The sequence below is a fragment of the Aulostomus chinensis genome, chromosome 22 (assembly GCF_037954235.1).
Source record: "Aulostomus chinensis isolate RoL2024-O1b breed Wild chromosome 22, RoL_Achi_v1.0, whole genome shotgun sequence".
Lineage (NCBI taxonomy): Eukaryota > Metazoa > Chordata > Actinopteri > Syngnathiformes > Aulostomidae > Aulostomus > Aulostomus chinensis.
In genome coordinates, this window is record NC_141341.1 from 7,579,270 (window position 1) to 7,605,499 (window position 26,230).

The 26,230-nt window shown below is 42.4% G+C and overlaps 2 protein-coding genes across 2 annotated transcripts in view; both read left to right on the top strand.

The window, feature by feature from the left end:
- The window catches only part of pard6gb (par-6 family cell polarity regulator gamma b), a 34,011-nt gene extending 15,509 nt beyond the window's left edge, over window positions 1–18,502 (top strand). Inside the window, exon 3 of the mRNA XM_086193146.1 lies at window positions 16,902–18,502. Coding sequence (XP_086049272.1) covers window positions 16,902–17,986 — 1,085 coding nt within the window. The 3' untranslated portion in view covers window positions 17,987–18,502. The remainder of the gene's footprint in view (window positions 1–16,901) is intronic.
- Window positions 18,503–21,191: 2,689 nt separating this feature from the next.
- bloc1s4 (biogenesis of lysosomal organelles complex-1, subunit 4, cappuccino) lies at window positions 21,192–25,576 on the top strand. The gene is made up of 5 exons (XM_086193147.1): window positions 21,192–21,554; window positions 22,670–22,741; window positions 22,828–22,929; window positions 23,527–23,661; window positions 24,586–25,576. The coding sequence occupies exons 1-5, from the start codon at window positions 21,237–21,239 to the stop codon at window positions 24,682–24,684; spliced, it is 726 nt and encodes a 241-aa protein (XP_086049273.1). The 5' UTR covers window positions 21,192–21,236; the 3' UTR covers window positions 24,685–25,576.
- The last annotated feature ends 654 nt before the right edge of the window (window positions 25,577–26,230 follow it).

The following is a 26,230-nucleotide window of genomic DNA, read 5'->3' on the forward strand; positions in this document are numbered from 1 at the left end:
TTTTTTTTTTTTTTTTTTTTAAGATGCAAGTCTGCACTGCAGGATTCTGTGATTATAGTTACCCTTTTAACACCAAAAATTCCTCAGGATCCACTTGTTTGCTCTCTAACTTCCACATGTTCATACGCATCACAAATCACAGGCGACACTCGTGTTCAACCCTGCTCTCTGTTCTTGAAGCCGGGGGAGGGGAGGCTGGGCCCCGTCTTTTAATTAAACTTGTACGGGTCTGTTGTATTTGGCAAACCCATATTGCTGTTTGTGTTTCCTTAGGCCCTGCTTTCATTTTAGTTTACGACCAGGCTTTGAACCGTGTCCCTCTCGCTCCCCCACAATGAAATTTCCAGACATTGTGGGACAGGAGCGTCTGTGTCAGGGTGCTTGAACCTCCCGTTCTTATCTGTTTGTCACTCCTGATTAGCTTTAAATTCATTTTTAGTTTAAAACGAGTTGACAGTTTCTACTTTTTTGATCAGAACTTGGAAATAAAAAAGAAATCCCTGGTGTGACTGGAAGCTAACAAATGTGTTTGTCTTTCATCTCACACCTTTGCAGAGTTTGTTTTTCCACTGCCATTCTCCAAAATCTTGTGGCTTCGCTGAAATTGACCCAATTCAGCATCTAAATAAGGCCTCCGATACAGGCTCGGGAAATTGTATGCTAGATGTGATGCATATAGCCGGTCCTTCTGGGACAAACAAACAACTTCCTTAGCCGCCATCACCGCCACGACCACTCCTTGGCAGCGTGAGCCTTCAAAGAGGGAAAAGAAGCCTGAAATGTTTGAGTCCCTCGTTTCTTTTCCTGGCTTTACGACTTGAAAGCAGAATGGGATCCTGTGACATGTTCAACTTTCAATTTCACTCCTTGTGCAGGTTTAGTTCGCTCTTTATGGGTTTGTTTGTTTGTGTTGTTTTCATTTTTTTTAAAAACAAGACGCGGTCTTAAAAGAGTTGGATTTCAGATTCACTTTTGTTGTCAAACTTTGACGGCAACTCAAATCAAACGCTCAATCTTCCAACTCTTTTGTAAAATATATTGTAGAAACAAAACAGACTCTAGAGGATAAGTTGCTATTTTGGGGGGATGTGCTTGTTAGCTGTCTTGTTGAGGAGTGAAGGCAGCTAGCTTGACTTAATTATCATACAGGTGAAGCGACAAAACGTGTTAATTACTCAGGGTCATAGGTGTGGCTAAGCTAAAATTTACAGGCTGTAATCTGAGTGGTATCAATTTTGTGTGTGTGTGTGTGTGTGTGTGTGTGTGTGAGAAGATTTCCAATTTACAAAGCGCATCTTCCCAAAATTTCATACCATTTCTCCATGTAATTACGTTTAAATGGGACCGAAACAATCTGGACAATGTCTAAGAGAACGCAGTGGAAAATTCCCAGGCCACGTTTAGAACCAAACCACGAGTAAAGTGAACGAAGAGGGTGAAGTTTTTGGGGTTAAAGCGAGCGGTGAATATGGACACGGGGTGGGTGTCGGTGGGTTTTTGAGGGAGGAGTTGCTGGTTTGTGCAGAGACTGCTCGCCATGAGAGTGTTCTCTGCACTTCTTCCTTAATTACAGCTCTGCCTGGAAGACAAGGCCAGGCATGCTCTGCCTGTGTGTGTTTGTGTGTGTGTGTGTGTGTGTGTGTGGCTCCGGAACACACACTTATTCATGCATACAAATAAGGAGGATTTGTGTCCTTTGAGGAAATCCTTGTTTACCTCGCTTGTCGAAAGTGTGGTTAAAAAAAAAAAGAAGAAACATGTCAAATCAAAGATGGAATCGCTCATCAGACTAATTTGATCATGTCTCTTCTGTTTGTTTGTTTGTTTGACTCAGTCAGGGCACATCTCTTGTCTCTTTTTCCTTTTAAATTTAGTAGAAATGACTTTTTAAGGACCGCTTGAATCTTGATAATCCCAAACAATGTAGGACTACGTGTCCTCCATGTTCTAGCCTCCAAGACATCAGGCAACTTTTTATGCAAAGGGTTATTTTAGGAGTCCATAATTACAAAGAAGGGACTGACTTTGCTCCTCGACAGCTCACCCACAGCAAAAGACACTGACACACTCACCATCCCTAAACCCTGACGCTGTACGTTTGCTGTGCCTGTGCTAGAAAACAACCTCATTCAAAGTGCCGATCGCTATCTTGGATATTAGATAATAATGTCAAATCAAAAAAAACTGACCACATTGGTTTGATTGTGATGTGTATACTACTGCTGATGCACACGTGTTAGAAAGTCTGCAAACCAACACCTTCTCCATCCCCTGAAACCAATCAGATGTGCTCAAGCGCAAGCACGTGAAGTCATTTATTTTCTCCGTTTCACAACCTTGGTCAGAAGTTCACAGCCCCCGAGGCGAAAAAAAACCAAGCAGGACTAAATCCACTCTGCATGAAAGCCACAATGCAGCAAGTGTACTGTATGAACTTCTGACTGTGTCCTTTAGCCTGCATGGACGTGATCCATGTTTTTCATTTGATCAATGAGACTTTGACCCCGTCGCAGGCCACACGTGCGCAGAACATGAGAAGCTGCTTCTTCATTGCCCGACAGTAGACGAGCATGAAAAGAGGCATGTCTGTGCAGCGCAGTTTATTTAGTCGAGGTTGCTGGTCACGCTGAGAGGGGCTTGACTGGGGTTGTTTACTCTACTCTTAGTCCCCAGTGACCGAGCCACTCTGACCGAATCAGACGCCATGTTTGTTGTTGATGTTGCTCTTCCTTTTTTTGTAAAGGAAGGATGGAGGGCTGCATCTTGTAGTTACTCATCACTCTGCTGACAAATCAATCTCATCTTTTGATTAAAACTTAATCTTTTTCATAATATTGTCTTTGCACAATTTGCTGACTAGTGTACTGTTGTCGTGTGTGTGTGTGTGTGTGTGTGTGTGTGTGTGTGTGTGTGTACTCAGTGAATCAAAGTAGCAACTAGCCAGCTAAAAGATAAAGTGCAGCCATATGTAGGTCATGAGGCTAAAACAATGAGACAAGCGGTCGTGCCCCTCACCAGTCTGGCGATTGTTCAGCCATTACGTGCGCTAGAGCGTTGTGATTGGCTACAAGAGAGATAGAAGTGTTTGTGATTGGCTGTCACAAATCACCAGAGCTGGCATTGAACCCGCCAGTAGCCACTGCAAAGCTCTCAGCATCAGTCAGAGAGGAGCTAAAGCCCATGTCTTCTATCCAGTTAGCCTACTGTGTTATTGATTAGTCCTGAAAGAGTTTCTGCAATTATCTCTCGGTCATAAAGCCGCTCGGCTTCGCTGTAGAAATAACATTAGAGTTCAGCTGAATGACTCAACCAGACCTGCTAGCTTTAAAACAATATGTTCTGGGGTCAGACAGACTCATTTGTGTCAGATAAAAGGAGATAAATCTGAGCTGAGCAAGTAACTAAAAAGCTGGTTTTCACTGCACATGAAAGGAGGCATGTCAGGAAGTTGATAGTGGTACTAAAAACATCCCCTGTTGTTTATCTGTGAGTCACAAACTTTAATAAAGTCTCACATATTACGACGTTACCTGAGGCCGTGATCTTTGGGAACATACACTATCTTATGAGCTCCTGAGCTGACTCACAAATGTCTGGCAGGAATAGACAGACACACCGTGACAAGACACTACCCCCTTATCCCACCCACAACCCCCCTTCCCCAAGGCATGTGAGCCACAAGTTGGTGGTTGAATCAGGCCAACTCAGCAGTTCAGGATGGGAGCGGAAGGAAAAGGAATGGAGGAGGGGAGGAACGGGCCCTGACTCTTGTCCTGATAGGAATTGTATCCCAGAGACTCTCTGAAACAATAGACACTTGACAGCTCATGTGGAAATACTCCCACAGATAGTTTTGACATGGTGTGTGTGTGTGTGTGTGTGTGTGTGTGTGTGTGTTTGAGAGGGAAAGAGAGCGAGCGCTGTTGTTGGACTAGAAGGTAGATGAAGACAACCACCAATGGAGTCAGTAGAGCGAAGCAGAGGGAACCTGGGAAGTGTGTCACCACACACAGGATGTGTGAAGTTATGCTGGGTGGTTGTGCAAGAAGGTCTGTTTCAAATGTTGGAGAGGATGATGGTGAGGCCTGTTTGAGCTTGCAGAGGGATTTACCCAATCGCAGTCAGCAAATAAGGGGGCCCACACCTGGAGGCCAGGAAGGGGCTTTTCATCGACCCTTGTTCATGTCTGAATAGGGGTCAATTAGGGTGCTGGTTCAAAAACTGGAGGGTCAGAATGCACCAGTACAGATCTCAGCTTCAGCTTCAGTCTTTTTCCCACTCTAAGACATCTAGCACATTGTTTCACTGGTTATCTACAAATATTCCACTGTATTTCCCTCTTACAAAAAAGAAATGCAACCTGAGTCAGGATATTTTTGTTGGATTCTGGGTCAACGTGAGATCGTCACATCAAATCTATACAGATTTAAACCTGCTTTAAACCGACTGCTGAGGTGTGTTAAAGCCCCTTTTACGTTGTTCATGTTAGAATATTGTTCTGCTGTGCTGTTCTAAAATTGCACACAGATGGAATGAGGGGATGGAACATTAGGCTGAAACATCAGCGTCTCTGTCAATGGCTGCTGCAGAGCACCTGAAGTAGAGATGGACAGTTACTGGGGTTTTCTTTCCCTTCCTGGTAATTATTCTGATACCTTAGCTTGTGTGTCAGCTACTGACCCATTGGGTTGAGTGCTGTTTGAACTAATATTCACAGCAGTACCAGTTTCCAAATACTTTTTTTTGGTACTTCAATGTCCAAACATAAGCTTGTAGACTCACTGCTAGCATTAGCATATCAAACGTGCCGCACTATTCTTCCTTTTTATTTTTCTATATTTTGTTCACAGTCGCGTGTTGAAGCAAAAGCATCGTCTGCATCAAGACTTTAAAAGCGTAACCACATTTGAATTGACTTTCAGCTCTAAATCATCCCAACCGTGTTTAGGGCGAACACGTTGCAGTGATGACATCACACCGTACTCATCGTTTCATTTGTATCCCCAATGAATCATTTTACTCTCTCACCCAGATGAGGTATCACAATTTGACACTGATTGATTTCAGGAACTTAATTCCGGAAGCAGCATCGTGACTGTGTTTACGCTGGTTATGTAGAATCTCTGTGTCAAAGTGGCTTAAAACTGCGTATTAACTTCCTCTCTTACATTTGTCCGCTGAGATGAAGATAAATGATCTCATTCAGCTTTGAAGACAACATTTTCTCTGGCCGCTCATAAATCGATTCGTAATGCGGTTGGTTATTTTTCTTGCCCGTGGTGTGAATGAATGTCTCCAGAGGCAACTTTTATAACAATGGATCACTTTTCCTGTGTGTTGATGCAAGAGCTTCTCAGCGTGACGTCTGATGTGAGACCATCTCCTCTTTCCCTCTCTGTTTGCGTTCCTCCTTAACTTTAACCAATCGCCTGCCGGGCCTTATGGCACGTTGTCACTCTTTTCACCTGTTTATAGAAGGAAACTTTCTCCCCCCCCCCCCCTTTTTTTTTTTTCAATCTGCATCTGTCTGCTTCCGTGCTCGTCTCATTTCCTTATCTGTCTGCTACAATCTCCCCCCGGCGTTTCTCAGCCTGTATGTTTGTGTGTGACGGCGAGAGAGATGAAGAGACCATAATCCCTCCCGTCTGCTTGTTGTCTGTCACCTGCAGCACGTAAAAGATTAGAAATGACTCAGCATCAAGGTTGAAGGCGGAGGTTATGAACAAAAGTAGCAGCAGCAACAACCAGAAGTGCCAAAACATCAGTCTAGAAGTCCTGTATCAATCTGCATCAGCGCTTGTATTTGAGCTGAAATACATGAGAGGTTACAACTGCACAACCACCGCTTCCTCTTCACGTGTGTTGAATATGCTTGGCTCTCTTTATGCCAGTTCACAAAAGCTTAAATGAAAATTGCCATCACACTCGCAAGCCTAAATGAGTTGATTCATTTTCCTAAGTGTAAACTATTTTCAACAAGCTATTACAAATGAATGAATCCCCTCAGCTCACAAAGGGCTTGTAAACATCATTCTCTTCATTAATGCAAAGTGAAACAAATCCAATTGAGAGCAAATCTTTTCAACCCAGGGCTCATTAAACATTATTTGATGGTTGGAAGGGGGGGGAAAAAGGCTTTAAGCTGCTAAATTTGAGTTTTTGTCTGTTAGCAGGAGAGAGAGGGAGAAGGTTGTAGAGCTGCAACTCTAATCCGTTAATGAATTGGGTTTTTCAGGATGGAATGTTTGACCTGTTTGGATAAAAGTTCATTTTATTTCAATTTAATTTCAGAAATTGTAGTAAAAGGAAATCTACATCATTAACCTTATATTATTGTCTAATAACCACTGGATCTTCATAAGGAAAATAAATCCCAACTTCTCAGTTTCCCGGCGTGCTGCTAACATTCGCTGCACCGGTCATGGAATTTGATTAAATTGACAACTTTTTAAATGGACATCTCTGCCTTTTGCATTGGAAAATTGTAGATTGCATCGTCTAGAGTTCTAAAAGTGCAACTATTTGGATTCCAGTTAATTTAACATGAATCGGTATGTGGCAGCACTGATGTGATTCTTTTGGTGCCCAGACGAATACCCAACAATGTTTGTTGCCCAACATAATATCTGATCAAGAGGGTCTTCAGATCAGTGAATAGGTCAACATAATAGTTTCAGTAGTTCAACATTGGTTCCTCAGTAGCCTCTCAGCCAGGCTCCTCAGCACTCAGCTGTTTTCCTCCTTCGGCCTTATTTGGTCTGGTACGAGCAGGATAGCTCATGATGGCTAATGTTAACATATTACTTTGCAACAAATATTATTGCAATAATTCACTAACTTGACTGCTCTCTTTTAGTTTACTCCACATTACAGCATTTTCCACTAGATGTTAACTCACGCAGTCACTACTGTGTATCCCGCATTCACTGGAAGCGGCGCCGTAGCGTGAGAGGCGAGGTTACACAGCAGGAGCACAGCTTATGTCTTCATAGTTTTATTCTATCATTCTGGGATCTGTTTCATTTTGATCCGCCGTCTCTCGCACACACACCCACTTAATCACTCATGGACTCACAAACAGAAGGCCAGACAGGTGGTAAGGGCCCGTGCCCAAGAAGGCTGCTGTGACTGGTGACTTCAGGATGTACAGTACCCCCCGAGTTCTTCTCGGCCAAAAAGCTCAGAGAATACAATATCCTATGACTTAATGTTTACACTTGAATCTTCTTCTTTCTTTTTTTTTTCCTCTTTTGGAATGCAAACTTCTCATCTTATTGCTCAGTAATATCTTTCCCCAAGTCCAAGATTTCCATTAACGTAATATTCCACTGTGACTTTTATATATAACTTCACGTCGGCAGTAGGCAGTGATGGCAGACCGAGTTCTTGGAGGCCAGATGGCAGTGAGGCCTTTGTGGAGCTTAAATCAACAGCATGTGTTTTTCTGAGGTTGAAAACGTGTATGTGATCAGCCGAGGGGCAGCTGGATTAAAACCAGAAGCAGACGTTGGTTATATTTTAGGGAAAGAAAGAGAAAGGAAGGTTGGTGAACCCCCAGCAGCACTTTCTTCTAACGAGGGGGGGGTGCACTTGATAGAGTGGAACTTGCTCCTTCCAAAAGGTTGGAGGAATGCTAGAACTGTGCTTTCTCCCCCTTTGATGTCTTCTCTTCTCTCTCTCTCTCTCTCTCTCTCTCTCTCTCTGTCTCTTTCACACACACACTCAAACAAATGCACATACAACGTTCTTCTCTTGATCTTAACCTCTGTAACCTTTGTGATCATGCACGTCTCCTTACATGTGAGCTAAGCTAGCGGTTGGTGGTGGGCTCAGGTGTGTGTGTGTGCGTGTGCGCGTGTGTGTGTGTGTGTGTGAGTGTGTGATGGAGGTGGGTGATACCTGCAGCGAAATCTCAAACCTGTCACTCCCTCCCCATTCCGTCCGAGCCAGAATGGAGCAGACAAGGCAGCTCCATTTAAGTTGTCCCAGATGTGCGGCGCAGCCTCTGTATGCGGCGGCAGCAGTGAGTGAAATGAGTGCAGGGAGTAAAGGAATGGAGGGGGTGCAGAGGGAGTGAGCAGCATGTAAAGTTCTACCAAGAAACTACATGCACACAAACTTTTTAGAGCTTTTAACAGGAAGAAAACTGTTTCACCCCATTCTCCTCATTATCTGTTTCCTTGTCTCCTCAGTGTCATTTGTCCTTCATCTATAGGGGGCTTCAAAGACACAAATGCATGCCGAGTCTTTGAAGCCTGTTAATAAATTTGCATTCAAGGCTCCGAGCTCCTTTTTTTTTAACCATCTCCTTGTGGGAGAAGGAAATTCATATAAAAAAAAAGAAGTAAATGTAGGTTTGTTTGGGCCTCCAAAAAGGACAAAGTAGCTTAACCACAATGAGAAGTATTCCATTACAAGTCAACCAAAAGAGTTCTGCCTTCAAACTTTAGCACGAGTATATGAGCATCACAAGAAAAGCAAACGTATTACAGCTGATTCAGACCATATTTCTGCTCATTCGAGTGTTTATATGATTTTAATTTCATTAATATGAACTTTTGCCTGGGAGGTTCTGTTTTCACCCGCATCTGTTGGTTTGGATTTTTCTTTTAATTAGCCAAAGAAAAGTCGCTTAATTTTTGTTTGTTTTTTTGTTTTTTTTTTGACAGATTTGTTTAATAATGCAAAAGCAGCCTTTTCCTACTCTGGTGTTAGTGGAGGTTTCGATGCACCCCATACTGCCCCTGATGCATGCGAATGTAAGCAGCATTTTAACGTTGTAGCTGGACTAGGAAGCTATCTTTTTATAACATGGATTCATTTGACCTCTTGCAACCTATTTTATAATCTGCTCATATGTTAAGTCTTAATTTCTGAAGTCACTTACTGCACAAAAAGTAGTATACAAATTGCCCACATTTGATTGTACTTATTTATCTACGAATTCATGTACTTTCACTCTTTTCTATTCACAAAATCACAAAAACCTCCAGTAAATTCCTACTCAAACCTCCAGTGCAGCTGTTGATTATAACCGCGTACGTTTATCAAGCTCCTCCAAATTTCCATCCAGGCCCTGCCTCAACCACCCCTGCAAGAATGTGAAATATGTTTGCATGTTTAAAAAAAAAAAAAGAATTTTTGTTCTTCTTTTATTCTGTCTGGATTCTTTTTCCATGTTAGTGTTAGCTGAACGTCCTGGCAGCAGTAAGCCCCAAAACACACAGATAGACTTCCTGGCCGTCTCCAATGGGGAAGAGACGTCCAAGAATACTGATTGTTTTAGGGTCATTCCTGGTATTTATATATGGAGCTTCCACTGGGGAGGTGGGGGGCTCCACATGAGAAAGGTGAGCTAAATGGGACTGCATGTGCCTTTTTAGAAGAGGAAAGTTTGCTTCCGTTCATTCGCATGGGAGAGAAAATTGCTATTCAGCTTGTTTTATTGTAGTTGGATGTGTCTGAAACCACTGAAGAGTCAGGAAAACCAGTTATTTCAGATCCTGCGCTGCGAGGAGAAAGCAACACAAAGCGCTCTGCATTTCATTAAATCCTGTCTTTTCTAATGCAAACTGTGCAAAAAAAAAAAATGCAAATGTGGGTGAAGAGGGAATTTGATGGCAGTTTACTGTACGGCGTTGTCCCGGGCTGCTTTATTTCGCTCTGCCCTGTCACCTTCTGTTTCGTCACAATCTGCTTCAGTCAATATTCCCGGTGGTTCTAAAAGTGAGGGTCCTCCAGCTGTGTGCGTGCATGTCTGCTCTGTGGGGCCCAGGAATGGAGCCCGCTGCCACAGCATCCAGTGACCTAATGCTTGCACTATTCACTACTCTGTGCCTCATCTATTCCCCCCCCACCAGCAGTGATTATGGTCTCTGCTGTCACTAAGCACTTTGTCACGCTCAGCTGAAAACCATGATGGGGGGTGGAGGAGTTGTTGGGGTGCAGGGATGTGACTTGCATGGTCTGACTGTGGCTGGTTACGCTGTAGACAGAGAGAGGTCACGTAGTTGGAGCTTACCGTCTGCACGGAATGTCTGCACAGTAGAAGTGACGCTGCAGCCAGCTAGTTTGGCTCACGGGGAACGGGGGAAGCAGCTACCCTGGCTGGCTCTCAAGGCGACACAATCCACCAAGCAGCATCCCTGAAGCTCACTATTCCCTTTTCCCACGGCACACTCACACACAGGTTTTCATACCTCGGTTTAAAATCTGATTGATGAAGTTCCTATCGTGACTAGGTGAGGAGTTGCCTTCCTGTTGTTTTTCTTTCTGCCGCATCACATTCACGAATGCAAGAATGCTGACTGGTGACTGTCCACGTCTCTGTGGAATGCAGTGCTGTCGACTGTCAGAAGGAAGTCCATCCATCCATCCACTTTCTATATTGCTTATCTGTTAAAGGTTGTGGGGGCGGGGGGGCTGCTGCCTGTCCCAGCTGACATTGGGTGAGAGGCGGGGTTCACCCTGGACGGGTCGCCAGTCCCCGTGAGAATGAAGTTAGCAGCATAATAGCTGTGAATGTAGCACTTCAGGTATTCGTCGTTGAGTAGAAACGTTGGATAACATTTCCTCCTTCCTGGCGATTCTGAACTTGCGTAACGGACGACATTTTTAAACTAAAATAATGTGTCATAATTCAATTACGTCATCAGTGTTTCTTTCCGGACTAGCATGAAGCTTTGGAATCACCTCAACTGTGCTGTCGTGCTCTTGCAGGGTGTGGTAGTATCTCAGTAGTCGGCCGTACTGCCTGAATGAAAGAGGATAGTGTGGCTGTGAATTCCTCACCAAGGCTGCTATGTCTGGGTCCTATCTTAGTGAAAATACCAGTAGCAGGAGTTCACACCCCTGAGGGGTCACCAGAGGGCCTTCAGCAGGTTATTGAAGAGGTTCTGGTTGCCTCATAGTGCAGAGTGAGAGCCGTTACCACTAGAATTAGAATTTATCAGGGTTTTTTTTTTTTTTCATTTCGCTTAGCAAATTCATTGTGCCTTTCATAAATGAATGCAGCATTTTGTCCCATTTACAGGCCAGTAAGCAGAACTGTTTCTATTCTCATAAACTAATGTGTTCATGTGCAGTGACATGCAGCCGCTGTGCCCACTGTCACGCCCACCGGGACAATCCATTCTGCTTCTAAAGTTGAGTTTCATGCTGTCAATGTTCCTTTTGCCACCAAACATATCACAAATTCACTAAGCATGCAAACTTTCCCAAAGCCAAGTGTGACATTTCACACCTGAGCCCCCCCCCCCCCCCCCATACACACGCACACACCTCAAACATCATTAGTCTGAACTTCCGTGTAGTGATCACGGTTTTGCTGGAGGAACCAGAGGGACTCCTGCCATGTTGTCGCCGCTGTGTTGCAGCCACTTAGCCAGGAGCCTGTGTGTGTGTTTGTAACAGCCGGCGAGTGCTCATACTGGTGTAGACACACACACACACACACACGCGCCATGAACTGTTATTATGAAACTGCCAGAGCACAGTTTGAAATTTTGTCTCTAAATAAAAGTGTTTTCTTGTTTTGGTTCATCTCCATCGTGTGTGTTGAGTCAGTAAGTAAGTGAGTGTGTGAAGAGCTGCCAGGAACAAGTGTACACAGGGGCCCTTAATGGTTGATCATAAAACCTTGTAGATTCCTGTTTTTTTTATGGGAAATAGTGGAAAATCTGTTCAACTTTAAGGACCTTCTCCTAACAGTTTTGCTTAACTAGAGGTGGGCTTCAGAGTGGAACAAAGACTGTTTTTCTTCTTTCTTTCTTTTTTCCTTTTGCTTTGGATGTACAAGAACAGCACGGGGCCATCCACCAGACACAAGCGAGTGAGCGGACTTCTTGCTGCGTTTGTTTCCTTTCTTCTTTTTGAGGATTTATTTTAAAAATGACTGGTTGTTTTCACTCTTCAGGCTGCAAGAAAAGATGAAAAATATTATTTTCATCGTCGATTATTTTCACCATTTAACTGGTGAATAGTTTTGCAAAATGAAATGTCAAGAAAATTCAATCCAGCTGTCCAAAATTACTGGCTATCAATGACTATCAATTGATGGGGTAACAGTTAAAGCTCCATAATGTGCCAGTGATGGATGATGTCACCCTCGTGGTGTCCTGACCAGTGTATTTAGCCAGCTGCTTTGGGCCAAAGGTCCTGCCTGTTCTGAGAAGTTACGCAGGACCTGCTGAGAGATGCAACTACATTTACCTCCACATTCCTCCAGCTTGACACACACACACACACACACACACACACACACACACACACACGCAGAAGCAATCTACTCACCTCCGACCTCTCTCCCCTGACCTTGCATTCTGACATCATGGGGGTGGTTCCTGGAGTTCAGCATGTGCATTTGTAGTTTTGTCTCATTATTACTGCAGACTGAATTGAAATGCAACAAATGGTGGAAAGTAGAATTTCTCACAGTTATTTTTTGTGCTCTCTGTCTCTCTCTCTCTGTCTCTCTCTCTCTGTCTCTCTCTCTCTGTCTCTCTCTCTCTCCACCAAACTGTCACAGCTCTCACGTTACACTCACTGATACTCTTCTTTACCACAGATGTTTAATGTTGTTTAAGTGGATGGATTTTTTTCCCTCTGTGTCAGCGTTCAGCATAGCTATTAAGTGGATTTCTAGTGGAATCCCCTGACCTTAAGTTTAGAACAAACTGAAGATTAGGATAAATGCACCCAAAAAAAAAAAGAGAAGAGGAAAAAAAAAGCTGCTGTGTGCGTACTTCTGTGCACAATTAGCATTCATAGATTGTGTATCTGCTAAATCCCCCCTTTTATACTCTGTAACTTGATCAGAAAATTACATTTGATGATGGAAACGCGGAGTAGCAGCTAAGTGAAACAGCAAGCTTCTCTAATGGGCTTTAGCTGTGAGGTGCTGTAGAGGCTGCAGATGCCTGGCAATGACCCCACAGTCTTTGATCAACGGGTTCACTCTGGCTTACCCATCATGCCTCAGTGGAGGATTAACTTTGTCAGGAGTTGTTAAGATAACCTTTGTGTGCTCGACTGGAACGTGTAAACTGGGGTTCCTGATAGTTCATCCTTACTCCCTTTCTTTTGAGCGCTCATCTTTTATGAGATTTTCTTCTTTTTTTTTTTTTCTATAATCTGCAGATTTAAAATCATTGTAGTTTCCTTCCCCGAAAGCTCTGCTTTTTATAGATGCAGAGAAACACACGCTGCTAATGCAGGGGTTGGAAAACTCCTCTTCCCCCAAGACCCGAGATGACCCCCACTTCAGCACCTTACTGAAATTCTGGTTGACGTATTTTTGCCTTTTGCAAGTATTTCAAATTACTATCATAGAGTTAAGACATGGTAATAAACAAATTAATATGATTCTTTTTAAGGTTTTTTTTGTTTTTAAATTGTTTTCATTAATTCTCTATTCCCAGCAGATTTGAGAAGAGAGAAAAAAAAACATTTGAAAGGTGTTAGAAAAGCAAACAAAAATAAAACATTTATCTAAAAAAAAAAGAAGAAGATATGGGAAAACAACCAGGAAATGGATGCGTGTATAGGTGAATGATCAGAAAGGGAATATATTCTCAATATTCTTAAAAAAAATGGAACTAAAACTAATCCCAACTAGTAAATATAGATTTAAATGTTCAATTTATTGTGTTGGCATCAAGTCAAGTTTTTGTCACTTTGCTGAGGCTGCTGCCTCCTGATGCCTTCAGGGTTTTCACTTACCAGGGAAATTCAATTTCATGATTGTTGTAATTAACTTCATACAGTCGACTACTGAGCGTTTTGTTTAATTATATGATTCCTATTATTATTCCAATTCTCTGAGCCCAAAGGTGACTTCTTCAGATGACTTGTTTTGTTTTATTAGTTTTGTTTTTTTGTTTTTTGTCTATTCAAGACATATTTGTCCGTCTTCCTGCTCTGGTCTACTTAGAGTCCTGTCCTGTGCTGTGATTGATGTGGCTGACAACTTGCTGTCTATGGACGACTTCTTTTCTTCGTTCAGTACCTTCTCCCTTTTGTTCTTGACACAAACTATATGTGGTTATTAATTACATAAGTACATTAAGTTCGAGAATGTAATTAATGCGTTTTGGTGAAGTGCCGGTAAAAGTCGGCACCTGTGACTGAGGTTCTCGTCTTCAAACCTCTCCTCTTCATCTGTAACCCGATGATGCGTCGAACTCGCTCTTTGTCTCAAGTGTTTGTAGATTTGTTGTCCAACAAATTCCACCAACATGTGCCACTTAAGGGATTTGCAGAAAAGCTGAGAGATTTGGCGTGGAGGAAGTTCTAATTATAAGATTTCTGAAAGGTAATCAGTGACGTGTGGCGTGAGGTGAGGGGGAGGAGGACGGCTGCAACACCGAAGACCTGAAGACCTGTAATGAATGAGATTCTGCAGCAGTTGGTTCCCATCAGGGAGACCTGCGCTTATGACAGAATTTCCAGCCCTGCAGCAAATCCCTCGTCTGGATTCAATCAAACAGCTTCTGCCGCAACATGCACAGAAAACTGAGTAAATTATGTTAAGAATACCGCTTCCCTTGGTTTGATGACCCTCAGAAGTTCTAGCAGAAATAGCATTTTAAGCAGCACAGTTGATGGGAGACATGTTCTGGGGGATTTTTTTGAGTCTGTGAAGACTTGAAAAAAAAGAAGAAGAAGCTGTGCCAAGAAACGTCAGTGTGTGATTTCACCATTTATCGTTCTTGTCTTATCTCGTTCCTCATGCTGCCCAACGTGGTTATTGCACATTCCCCATGTGTACTGAGGTCAGTTCAGTGCTCGTGTTTCCATCAACATATTGCATTCCACAAAGTTGATGCAAAAAATTGAAAAGAATATTTATATAATATTTATGTTATAATATTTGTGTGTGTATATGTGTATGTGTGTGTATATATGTGTGTGTGTATATATGTGTGTGTGTGTATATGTATATGCGTGTGTGTGTATGTGTGTGTGTATATGTATATGAATATATGTGTATATGTATATGTATATATGTGTGTATGTATATGTATATATATGTGTATGTATATATGTGTATGTATATGTATATATGTGTGTGTGTGTATATATGTATATATGTGTGTGTATATGTGTGTGTGTGTGTATATGTTTATGTACGTATGTGTGTATATATGTGTGTGTGTGTGTGTGTATACAGTGTATATATTTTTTTGCTTTTGGTTCTTTTGTGAAACGGTAAATTTTAAATACTAACTGGAATGAAAGTGCATTTTCAACTCATTTATTCTTCTAGAACGTTCTCAGTTTTTCACTGGTCGATGGCTGTAGGCAACCTCTTCATCAGCTGTGGTGGCCTTGTGTAATGTTGCCTTTATTGCTGTTTTCTCAACTCGGTAAAGAAAAAATTACAAACTTAAAACCGACTGTTTCCATGTTCATGGTGGAGTGGGAGGTGCAGTGACACAGCAAGATTCGGCCAGTTTGGCAGAGTTGACTGCTTATGGGGTGAAGTAACAAAATATTTAGCATATAAAGGTGCCGTTTATTTTCCTCAGACCATCTCGAGCTCATTTAATATTCAAATCTGCAGTGTATCATCATTGCTTTGTCATCATTCTGCTCAGGGGGAAGTTGCATATTAATGATGACTCAGCACTGCCTAGGGAGCTGTATGGCAGAGGTCCATAGTCCTCTGAGGCTGGAGGGTCCACCAACCAGCTGGCTCTGCTCACACACACACACACACACACACACACACACACACACACACACACACACACCCTGTTTGTTTGAGCGCTCGCTCTCCTTCGATTGTGTAATTCTGAAAAGGCGGCCAAACGTTACGGTTGGCTCAACTGAAGATGCACACCTCCACGCAGCCATTTTGTGAAGCAGGTGTCCCAAACAGCAGGGCAAAGATGACTCACTGTGTTTTGTGTGGAAGATGATGCTCCCACTAAGGGACCAGCACTTCCTGTCACATCATGCTTTGCAGTGTCCAGATTTCCTGTCTGCCTGAGAGAGGGAGATTAGAGAGCTAGCACTTTTTTTTTTTCATGATGGAAGATATTACCCTTCTCTCTTATCACATACCATCTGTTTCTCAAATGCACAAGTCAGTGCTTGTTAGACAGACTCCCCGTGTACGGAGCGCCTCAGTCTCTCCTGCTTTATTTAGTCTAAGTTCATGAGCATGTTTGGCAGCCATTGTTTTGTCCCTGAAGACTTTGTGAGAGTTATCTAGTACTCCATGAAGGTCGCCGTTGTTTAATTGGTTGCTCAGCATTTCTGCTTTAGCTGAAAATCCAATTCCCTCCACATTATTGTTTCCTATTCATTTCCGGCCTCTTCCCAAATAGTGGACTATTTGTGTAACTGTGGTTGGTAATGTGGATGGTACATGTGCATGTGCATGTCCGGGTGCAGAAATGAATCCTGGGAAACCCTGCAGCTCCTGCCTGGTAGCAGAAGGGTGGGTCACCCCTGTCAGCACAGGCAGGAATGTTCTGCACACTCAGCATTGCAACCCAAACACACACACACACACACACACACACACACACACACACACACACACTGCATGTCATTAGTATCAGTTTGTGAATCCAATTGACATTCTCGCATGTCATTTTTCACGTTAAGGTTGGACCGATTTTCATTTTTAAAAATGTAAGTTAAAGCAGGAGGCTCTCAGCTTTGTTTAGTAATAAGAACTGTGTTGAAGTCTGTGTAAATTATTCGCAGGTCTCTCGAAGGAAAATTCTTTTCAAGTACATCTGTGCGTCGTTTAAACAAGAGTTTGTTAAGCAGCTGGTTTGATTTAAAGGTGTAGGCTTTACAGTTTCTGTTGTTCCAGGATGGAAACCTTTTCACTTGTCAATTTAAATTGTGACATCTCAAGTCTTCTTTTTCTTCCTGTTTCGTTGCAGAAGAGGTCGACTATTCCAACTTTGGAACCAACACAATAACGCGAAAGAAGAAGGCGGTGGTGGCGCTGCGCAACAATGACATCAACCGTAAGAGGCCACACATCCGCATCGGCATGCCTCAGGACTTCCGGCCCGTCTCCTCCATCATTGATGTGGACATCCTTCCTGAATCTCACCGCCGTGTCCGACTGTATCGTCATGGCTCAGACAAACCTCTGGGCTTCTACATCCGAGATGGAACCAGCGTGCGGGTGACGCCACACGGGCTCGAGAAAGTTCCAGGAATCTTCATATCTCGGCTGGTGCCAGGAGGGTTGGCGGAGAGCACTGGGCTGCTGGCGGTTAATGATGAGGTGCTGGAAGTGAACGGCATTGAGGTCACAGGAAAATCTTTAGATCAAGTAACAGATATGATGATCGCCAACAGCCATAACCTGATTGTGACGGTGAAGCCTGTGAACCAGCGCAATAATGTTGTCCGCAGTAGCAGGATCTCTGGCAGCTCAGGCCAGTCGTCTGACAGCAGCGGCTCCACTGGTTACCCCAGTCTGTCCGTGGCGTCAGCAGGGGTGATGTCACCTGGAGCCCACGGGTATCAAGACGACCTAGAGAGTGACGAGGAGGCAGATATTGTCATCGAGAGCAGCCTCAAGCGGCCGTCTCAGAGGTCCAACGCTTCGCTAGCATCGAGTGTGTCTCGCACACACCAGCAGACACCAACAACAGCCTCCGGCCCGGCGCCACCTCCCAGCCCTCCGTCTCGCCCCCCTTCGATCGTCTCCACCGCTTCCTTCCATTCCCAGCCAAGCCTCAATGGAGGCTCCCACCACCATCACCACCACCATCACCACCACCAACACAGCAGTCTCAGCTACCAGCTCCACAGAGACCTGAACCTGCAGCACCAACAGTCCCAACACAGCCACCACCACTTACAGCCTCCCCATCACAGCAGCAACCCGGCCCTCCGCCACAGCAACGGCAGCCTCCACAAAATCCTTAGCTCCCTGAAAACGGACCCACGACACAGTCTCGCTCTGCCCAGGGGAGGGGTGGAGGAGGACGGCACCGTCATCACCCTATAATATAAAAACCATCACACACGGACACAAACACACCAACTAACCAGAGACTTGAACTGGAACACCAGGACACACACACACGAGCACCACTGTGTTTGCCACATACTAATTTTGTAACTTTTCCAAGATGATTGATAACAGAAAGTTGCAAACCAAGAAACAATGAAAATCTATTGTGTATATACTTGTATTTTTAAACTTTTTTTTTTGTTGTCTTACGTGAAAGATTTTTATGTCTGTAATAAGCATCAGAACAAATACTTGTTTTTAGGAATTCTATCCTGTAACTCTGAATGTGGTAACAACCCCACATCTGTTTTTAGTGACCACTTCGATTAAGATTCTTCTCACTCTTATTACTGGGACCAAATCGGTGTTGCTTATTGATGTTTTTAAAGAGTAAATCTATATTTCTTATATTCTGATAAATGCTGTGTAGAGTATGATTTTTTTTAATAGTTCTTTTATGCGTTGATGATTATGATCAAATACTTGTATCTGTTCCAATAAATTATTCTAAGTCTCAAAGTGTTGTTTCATTGCTAACTATCATCTGAATAGTTGTGGATAGGATCGTAGTATCGAGGGATGCAGATGACTTGGAGCTGAGCTCTGGTCTGCCTGTATTTCTACGACTGATTTGGCTAATAACTGATGGATAGGATATCAATATTATTTGTACGAAAACAAGTTTTATACATGTGCTTTCTGTAACGCTGAATTGTAAATTTGAAAACTTAATTTCTCTATTTCGGAGTCATTTGGAATAAGTCATCAACTTTATATTCACTGCATCAAACAATAAAAGATGCAAAGCAAAAGTGGACCAGCACAAATAAATGTGAATAGTTTTGCAGGCATCTTAAACTGGCAGATTTTGTGACATCAGAAATATTGTATCATTCAAAGAATCCATAGGTATTAGGATTCAACTTGCGCTTTACACATTTAATAATTACCTCCTTGTCACCCTTTATAGACAAAACTTATGTGTAAAACTATTTTTGGCCAGAATTGCCCAAAATGAGTTGAAAAACAACCAAAATTTTCACCGATTGATTGTGTTTTGTGTTGATTAGATGGCACGTGTGGGTCCATGACTTTGCTCGGTGTCCACGTGTTTTACTGCTGGAAGTGGCAAAGAGAAACCTGACCAACAAACACTGTATGACGTCCCGTCACCATATTTCTGGCTCAGCTTTGATGGACTTCAGAACATTGACGAGGAGGAGCTGGTGTTCCCCTTCAACCCCTTCTCTCTAAACATTCCACTGTTATCAACACGGCAAAAAAACAAGACTGAAATCCCAGCAGCATCTGTAGACCAGACTGCTTAACCGCTAAATGTTATGGCAGTTATGAGGGTGTGACCAGTTTTGTGGAAAGAACAGTTCAAGTTCGTACTATTCCGCAGCTACGGTAAAGATAGTTTACAGAATATTTACTGTGGTTTCCCGTTTTCCACCTCTATGTTTACACTAAACATGTTTTAAAAAAAAACACACGGACTGACTTCTGATGAAACGATTAAAGTTGACGGCCACTGTGCTTCAAAGAGTTTTGAATTCCCTGTTATGCTGTCATTTTGACCCCAGGTTTGTGTAAATACGGACAAATGGAAGAGCTGACAGGTCTTTTTACACTGAGGTGGAGTCTTAAGTCCTCTGACGGTGTTTCATCAATAGCTGTAGTGGTCGTGATGTAATCGACAATATTTCGAGGTTATTTTTCTTTTGCAGACACGACCAGTCGTGATCGTTCACTGACTCTCAGCGGTGCCAGGAACCAGTTGTGTCCAGCCTGAGAGATGGAACCAGACGGCAGCTCCCTCGGGCTCTTCAACATCAAGAACCCACTCTCACCTCTCCGCTAATGAATGTTTATCTCCTGTGTTTACACAGAATGCCACTCTGGCCAAACAGCTAATAAATCATTGACACCAAAGTGGTTTGCTTTGGCTTTAGTCTGCTGTATCATCAATCAGCAGATTTTAGGTCTAGACCTTCTACCATGAAAGTCACATGATCAATATTTGCCATCAAAGCTGTAACACTGACTTTCAATCATGCGGCTGCCTGCACGTGAAGCTGAGTACCTCTTGTTAGATCTTGTTTTAGCTCTAACGTGTGAAATAAGCATGTTCCTCACGTGAAACTGAAAATGTTGTCATTCCAGTGTGGAATGCAAGGGAGACTACTGATTAGTTTGCCTGGTCGGCGCTAAAAATAAATACGTGAACAAGAAAATGTCGACTTATTGATATGGAATACTCAAAGGGCTTCAATGAAATTGTACCCAGGATTTTAAATCCAAATTATGATCAAATGTTTTATATTTAAGAAAACCTTCCTGCACGTGTTCATTTCAAATAAATTGAGTATTTAATCACACCTATGAAATTGTAATGCAGTATGTCAGAATGTATGTGAAAGTGTTGATTAGGTGTGTTTGTCCGTGGAAAGACGGGATCAACACCAGTTATGCTTCTGCATCACATCAGGAATGTGCAGATGGATTCGTTATGGAGGAACTCCGGCTGCCATCTGCTGGCCGAGATTGTAATTACATGGTCATAATGTGAAACGCTTAACAAACGCGAGCATTCGCTTTGTTTAGTTATTAGGATCATAATTTATGAAGGCCTATTCATATTCTCAAATAATAACCTTCAGGTGTAGATACTAGCTACATTGTTGTTCTCTAGGACAGTGTTGAGTTATCTGTACTTGAGAATTTGCTTTTTACTTAGAGTTACTGTCATGACTTCTCTGAACCCACTAGTTATACAAATAAAAACACAACCAAAATCATGCAAACATCACGTACAATGTGTACTTTAGATACTTAATTAAACACAATATCAAACACTTCCTTACGTTCTCTTCAGTTGAATGGAGACTTATACGATTAACAGGGTACTGTGATATTTTGGTATTTCTACTTTGATTTCAGGAACTGTGTACTTCCTCCAAAACTGATTGCCTTTCCTTAAGTTTGTGTTTTTCCTGCCTTTACGTGGCACGCTTTTGTTTCTTTGAGGAGTATTTGTATATTGATGATTATATTCTTTAAATATTTGTAACAAAGCCTGACATTTGAGCCATAGATATTTTATTCTTTTTCGAGTTTTTCAGCGCTATGTTGTGTGACGCGGTATTTTGATCCTCGCGGGCCACCATCCTCTTCACAACACATGTGACTGAGTCAGTTGACGGGACACAACACACAGCAGTAGCTCAGAAAGACAGGCGATATGGACCTTCACCGGATGGACAGGGTGGGCCTCCTGTCTCCCCTGGAAGAGTCCAGCGCTGAGATCAGTAGGGACAGCGGCATCGTGTCCCAGAGCGCCAGCAGCTTGTCCATGGTCAGCGAGATCCTCAGCAGCGGGACCGTGTCGCAGAGCCCCAGCTTCGGCGCAGCAGCCAACGTTCTGTCACAAAGCCCGAGCCTAAATGAAGCAGCAGAGCCCGGGACAGCCGATCAGGAAGATCCGGAGCAGGACACCGAGGTCCTGAGACACACTGCTCTCAGTTACTCGTCCTACATCAGGGCGACAGCTGGAGAAGAGGTTGGTTTTCACCCGGGAGCGACTTCAGAAATCACGCATAGCTGATGACCAGCTAGCTTAACGTTAGCACCTCTGCCTGTAACAGCTGCAACAAACTCGTGCACTACTGGAATGCGTTTACTGACAGTTTCATCAAGGCGAGGGGGGTCTTGACCGATGGACAGTCACGTAGTTGCTAAGCAGCACCGCTATGTGACGTGCAGATGTCTTCTAATAGAGAGGGACAAGTGACTTTAAGCAGAAAAATGATTTTACTCCCATTTAATTCAACAATTTAATTCCAGATGACACGAAGAGTATTTGCAGAGTTGTACAATAACTGACGGCACTGAGTGTAGCTGCCATAACATACATGGGTCACAATAGGATTTTACCGTGATGTACTGCGATACGAAATCGATACAAGGTACTCGAGTATCACTGAAGTATCATGACAACAACAAAAAATTGTGACGTATAGCAGTGCGTATAGAGCTGTACAGCCCTAAAATAATGAATCCTTTCAGCAATGGGTGGGATTTTAATCTGTGATGTAATTGTACATAATTTAATGTTGTCCATAGTTTTGGGAATAGGAAAAAATTTAAATCCGAGTCATGTTATTTGTCATTAAAGGTTTTTTTTTGGGGGGGGGGGGTTGTTGTTTTTTTGTTTTTTTTTAAATCAAGCCAAGCTAGTGTCCATGGATCCATGGAGTCACACGGGTCCACTCATGTATTTGTTCCATAACTGAAAGTTCTGTTATTAGATTAATTCAGATTAGTAATAATCTCACAAATCTGAGCCCAGAGACGTTCCCCCTCATGCTGAAAGACACGTATCTGTGTTCATAGGTTCTGACTCTTACTTGCGTGCCCAACAACCAATTTACTGTCACTCCTATGGTGACTTTAATTGGCCATGCATGACGGCGTTCAAAGAGCAGGCTCCGCAGGAAGACAAAGACCTCTGTGTTTGGGGTCCTGTGGTTCTTGTTGACAAAATTCAAACTAATTTTATCGAATTCCAAGTGGGTGGGTCGAAATTTAAAATCCTTGTCTGTCGCTGAAGTCTCAGGTCAGTTCTCGTGTAACGTTTTGCAAACTTATCTGTTGTAAACACAATTTCTCTGGCAGATTCTGTGCTTGGAGAAGAGCTTGGAAGAAATGCTGACACGAGTGGATGAGTTTGTCGGAATGCTGGATATGGTGAGTTTGCTCAGGCTATGAAAAGTTTTCTCTTGTTTTTTATTGATTGACACGTGTGTTTGTGCTTCACATCCTTCCGTCTCCAGATTCGCAATGACACGTCACAGATAGTGAATGAAAATCTACCTCAAATCCAGCAGAAGTCCGAGGAAATGAGACAAATATACAGACGAATTGACAAGTTAGAGGTATGTGATGGTTGAAGGGGGTTAAGTATTTCACACTTAACAATATGCGTTCAATATTAGTTGAAATATAGAATTGAAGTTGTATTTTTTTTATTTTATTTTTCATCAACGTCACATTTGCATATTATGCCTGTTAAAATAAACCAAAGAGGGACCACGCGTCCCACTCACTGTAGAAGACCAAAACCAAACCCCATTCAGAAAACTAGCAATTTAAAAGGTGTTTGCCTGTTATCTTATGGGAAGACGGGATAAATGCATATTTGTACGAATAAAAATCATGATTTAAGTTACTTTGTCAGTAATTCGATCTGTTCATTGCTATTAAATAAGGCATCAGTAAATCTCTAAGTTTGGAGCAACAGTAAACGGGCAGTACGGAGCCTCGCATGGCCTCCCCTGAGGCTCTCAGCGAATCACTTCATTCTATATTTTTACACTTGTGATACACTGCCTTTGCTTCATTCCAGATGCCGAAGTGTATTGATTTGATCCGTTTTTCGCCATATCTGCCGATTTAGGCGAACGTGTGACTATTTTCATTTTCAGCGTTTATTGCTAAAATATCTCCAGAATTGACTTGACTTGTGCCTGCAGAGCTTTGTAAAGATGGTGGGAGACAATGTCAGTGCCATGGAGGAGCAGGTGACGCTGGCAGAAGGAGAACTAGGAACACTACCGGGTGCTTTCAAGAAGATCCTCCGCACAATGAGCGTCCCTGGCTTCTTAAATGTGAGTGTTCACTCGAGTGCTCATCATTTTCTGGTGTATAAATTAAGGTAGTACTTCATTTATAATAGTATTATGACACACATTTGTTCTTTAGCAAATGTCACACATCCTGCACTAAACCATCTTGTGAAATTTGGTCACGTCTATATTAAATGTTCAACTCTCATTGAAACTTTCAGTTTCATTTTTCTTCATGGAAATCTTGTTTTCTCTATTAATTAAGATTTCATATTTACAACCACAGCCAGCAGATTTACTTGGGACCTAGTTTTTATCCACAGAGTTGGTCATGACTGAGCGAGTGATTGATCGCTATAAACCGATTATTAAATGCAATCTAAAAAAGGCCATATTTCGATCAAGGTGTTAACATGAGTTTCTTATAGAATATGTCATTCATATTCATAGTTAACCTGCAAAATCCCTTACATCTGACATCAGAGCTTTCTTTAGGAATTTGACTTGAAACCGTTTCTGTCTTATTTCGATCTGTACATTTTGAGTGTTCTCTTGATAATTATGCAAAAACTGAGAGCTGAGCGGAGTTTGGAACACTCTGTATATGTAGCAAAATGCTGCAGAAACTCTGGTAGGTTTTCAGAGTACAATTAAAGTGTGTACATGTCATCAGGATACTTCAACCAGGTACTGCTTACTCCCACTGTAACCTTATTTGAGTTGTGGTCATCCTAAAGTGTTGTTTACATGGCAGTGTCTTATTCACAGTATGATCGTAATCAGAGTATCACAGTAATCCGTGTCTCTTAGTCTGTAAATAAAATCTAATGCTAAAATTCAGGAATCAAGATGAAAGTCCAAAATTGACACAAGTAACTGAAATGCCTCCACCTCCACCTGGACGTCATAAATATAGTTTAGTGCTGTTGAGACTAAATTTGTTTGTGTTTTTGCCCCCACTCCTAGAAACAAGCCAGCCCAAGGAGACAAGCTCCACATCAGCGCCAAGAGACCCCCAGAGTGTTCCGGACAGATGATTATTTCACATCTCAGCCTGAACAGTGATCAAACAATTAGCGGATGATGTGATTCTAACCTCAGAGGCCTCCCGGGTGAAGCTGTAGAGACTTCTCTTACTGCCATCCATTTCAAGAGGACCTGTTCGTACAGCGGCCTCAACAGAGCAATAGTCGCCTTTCTGAACAAGTCGCTGGAAGTCCGCGAAGACGTTCTGTGTTGATCTCATGGCAACAACAAGCACTGAGCTGTAGCAAAATGATATCACATCTTTAAAAGTGCCTAAAAGGTTATTTCTGTCTCGTTTTTCAGTAATTGAAAAAAAACAATGTAAGCTGTTAGATTTGTAACAAGCTAGAAGGACAAAAACCATCCCACCTGCCAATAGGACACTGAAACAGTACAACAAGAGGTGAAGCTCTTTCAGACGTATCACACACACACACACACACACAAAAATCAGCCCAGCTTTTTTATATAAATGACATTCCTGTTACTGGTGTTTGTAAAGACCTGCACGCTGTTATGAATTAATGTGTATTTCTTATATCTAATCAGTCACCGCAAGCAATATCCAGCTCATCCAGTCTGTCTTCCATTTAAAAAATATTCAATGTATTTCTGTGTTGATTCTACTCTCTGCATATTTGAAGGCACCACTTTTCAACAAAATAGCACACAAAAGATGAATTGTGTTAGTTGCACAAGTGAGACTGGGATGATTCATGGTGTGGCTCGATGGTGGAGCTGTAACGTTGTCGGTGAGAGACAACTGGACCTAGGGGATGTGATGTAGCCATCGCCCCTCCCACTTTGAGTTTAATCAATAATGCTGACAGCTACAATTCATTATTTGATTCATCGTTAGCCAAAAATACAAATAAAGATGTTTAAGTTACATGTTGATTTTGGTCATGTTTTTAAAGTTATTAAAGATTTATTTGAGATAATTTTTTGTTGAATGTCCCATTATTAGTTTTTACTTAATATTGCCCATAATAGTTAAATTGTTTTTCTCTCTCTCTCTTTTAACAGTTGAGAGCTTTCACACTGATTTTCTAGTAGCTCTCATTCCAACAAAGCCTTTATTTTATTAACAGGTCTACAGTACATTGTGCCCCTGCTTTTTTGTTGTTGTTGTTTTTTATTTTATTTTTACATTCAAATCAAAGCCATTGTCATATTCAAAACAGTAATGATTACTGATAACAAAAACACAACTGAGCAAGCAAACTAAAAACAAAAGAATAAGATTAAAAAAAAATAAGAAAGACATCCTCATGACACTGGCACGGTGGTGCAGTGGTCAGCACTGTCGTCTCACAGCAAGACGGTTCCGGGGTCGAGTCCTGGCTCCAGCACGGGATCTTTCTGTGTGGAGTCTGCATGTTCTCCTTGTGTTTGCGTTGCTCTCTCCAGGTACTCCAGCTTCCTCCCACAGTCCAAAGACATCAAGAGGGGTTGAGGCTGATTGATACTCTAAATTGACCGTAGGTGTGAGTGTGAATGGTTGTCTGTCTATATGTGTTGGCCCTGTGATGGACAAGTGATCTTTTCAGGGTGAACCCTGCCTCTCTGCTGGAATAGGCTCCAG

What these genes read in the sequence shown, in the direction of transcription:
- bloc1s4 (XM_086193147.1), top strand. Translation starts at nt 21,237, where the DNA reads ATGGACCTTCACCGGATGGACAGGGTGGGCCTCCTGTCTCCCCTGGAA. An exon ending in GGGCGACAGCTGGAGAAGAG is followed by an intron (nt 21,555 to 22,669) that starts GTTGGTTTTCAC and finishes TTTCTCTGGCAG; the next exon opens with ATTCTGTGCTTGGAGAAGAG. An exon ending in GCGTCCCTGGCTTCTTAAAT is followed by an intron (nt 23,662 to 24,585) that starts GTGAGTGTTCAC and finishes CCCCACTCCTAG; the next exon opens with AAACAAGCCAGCCCAAGGAG.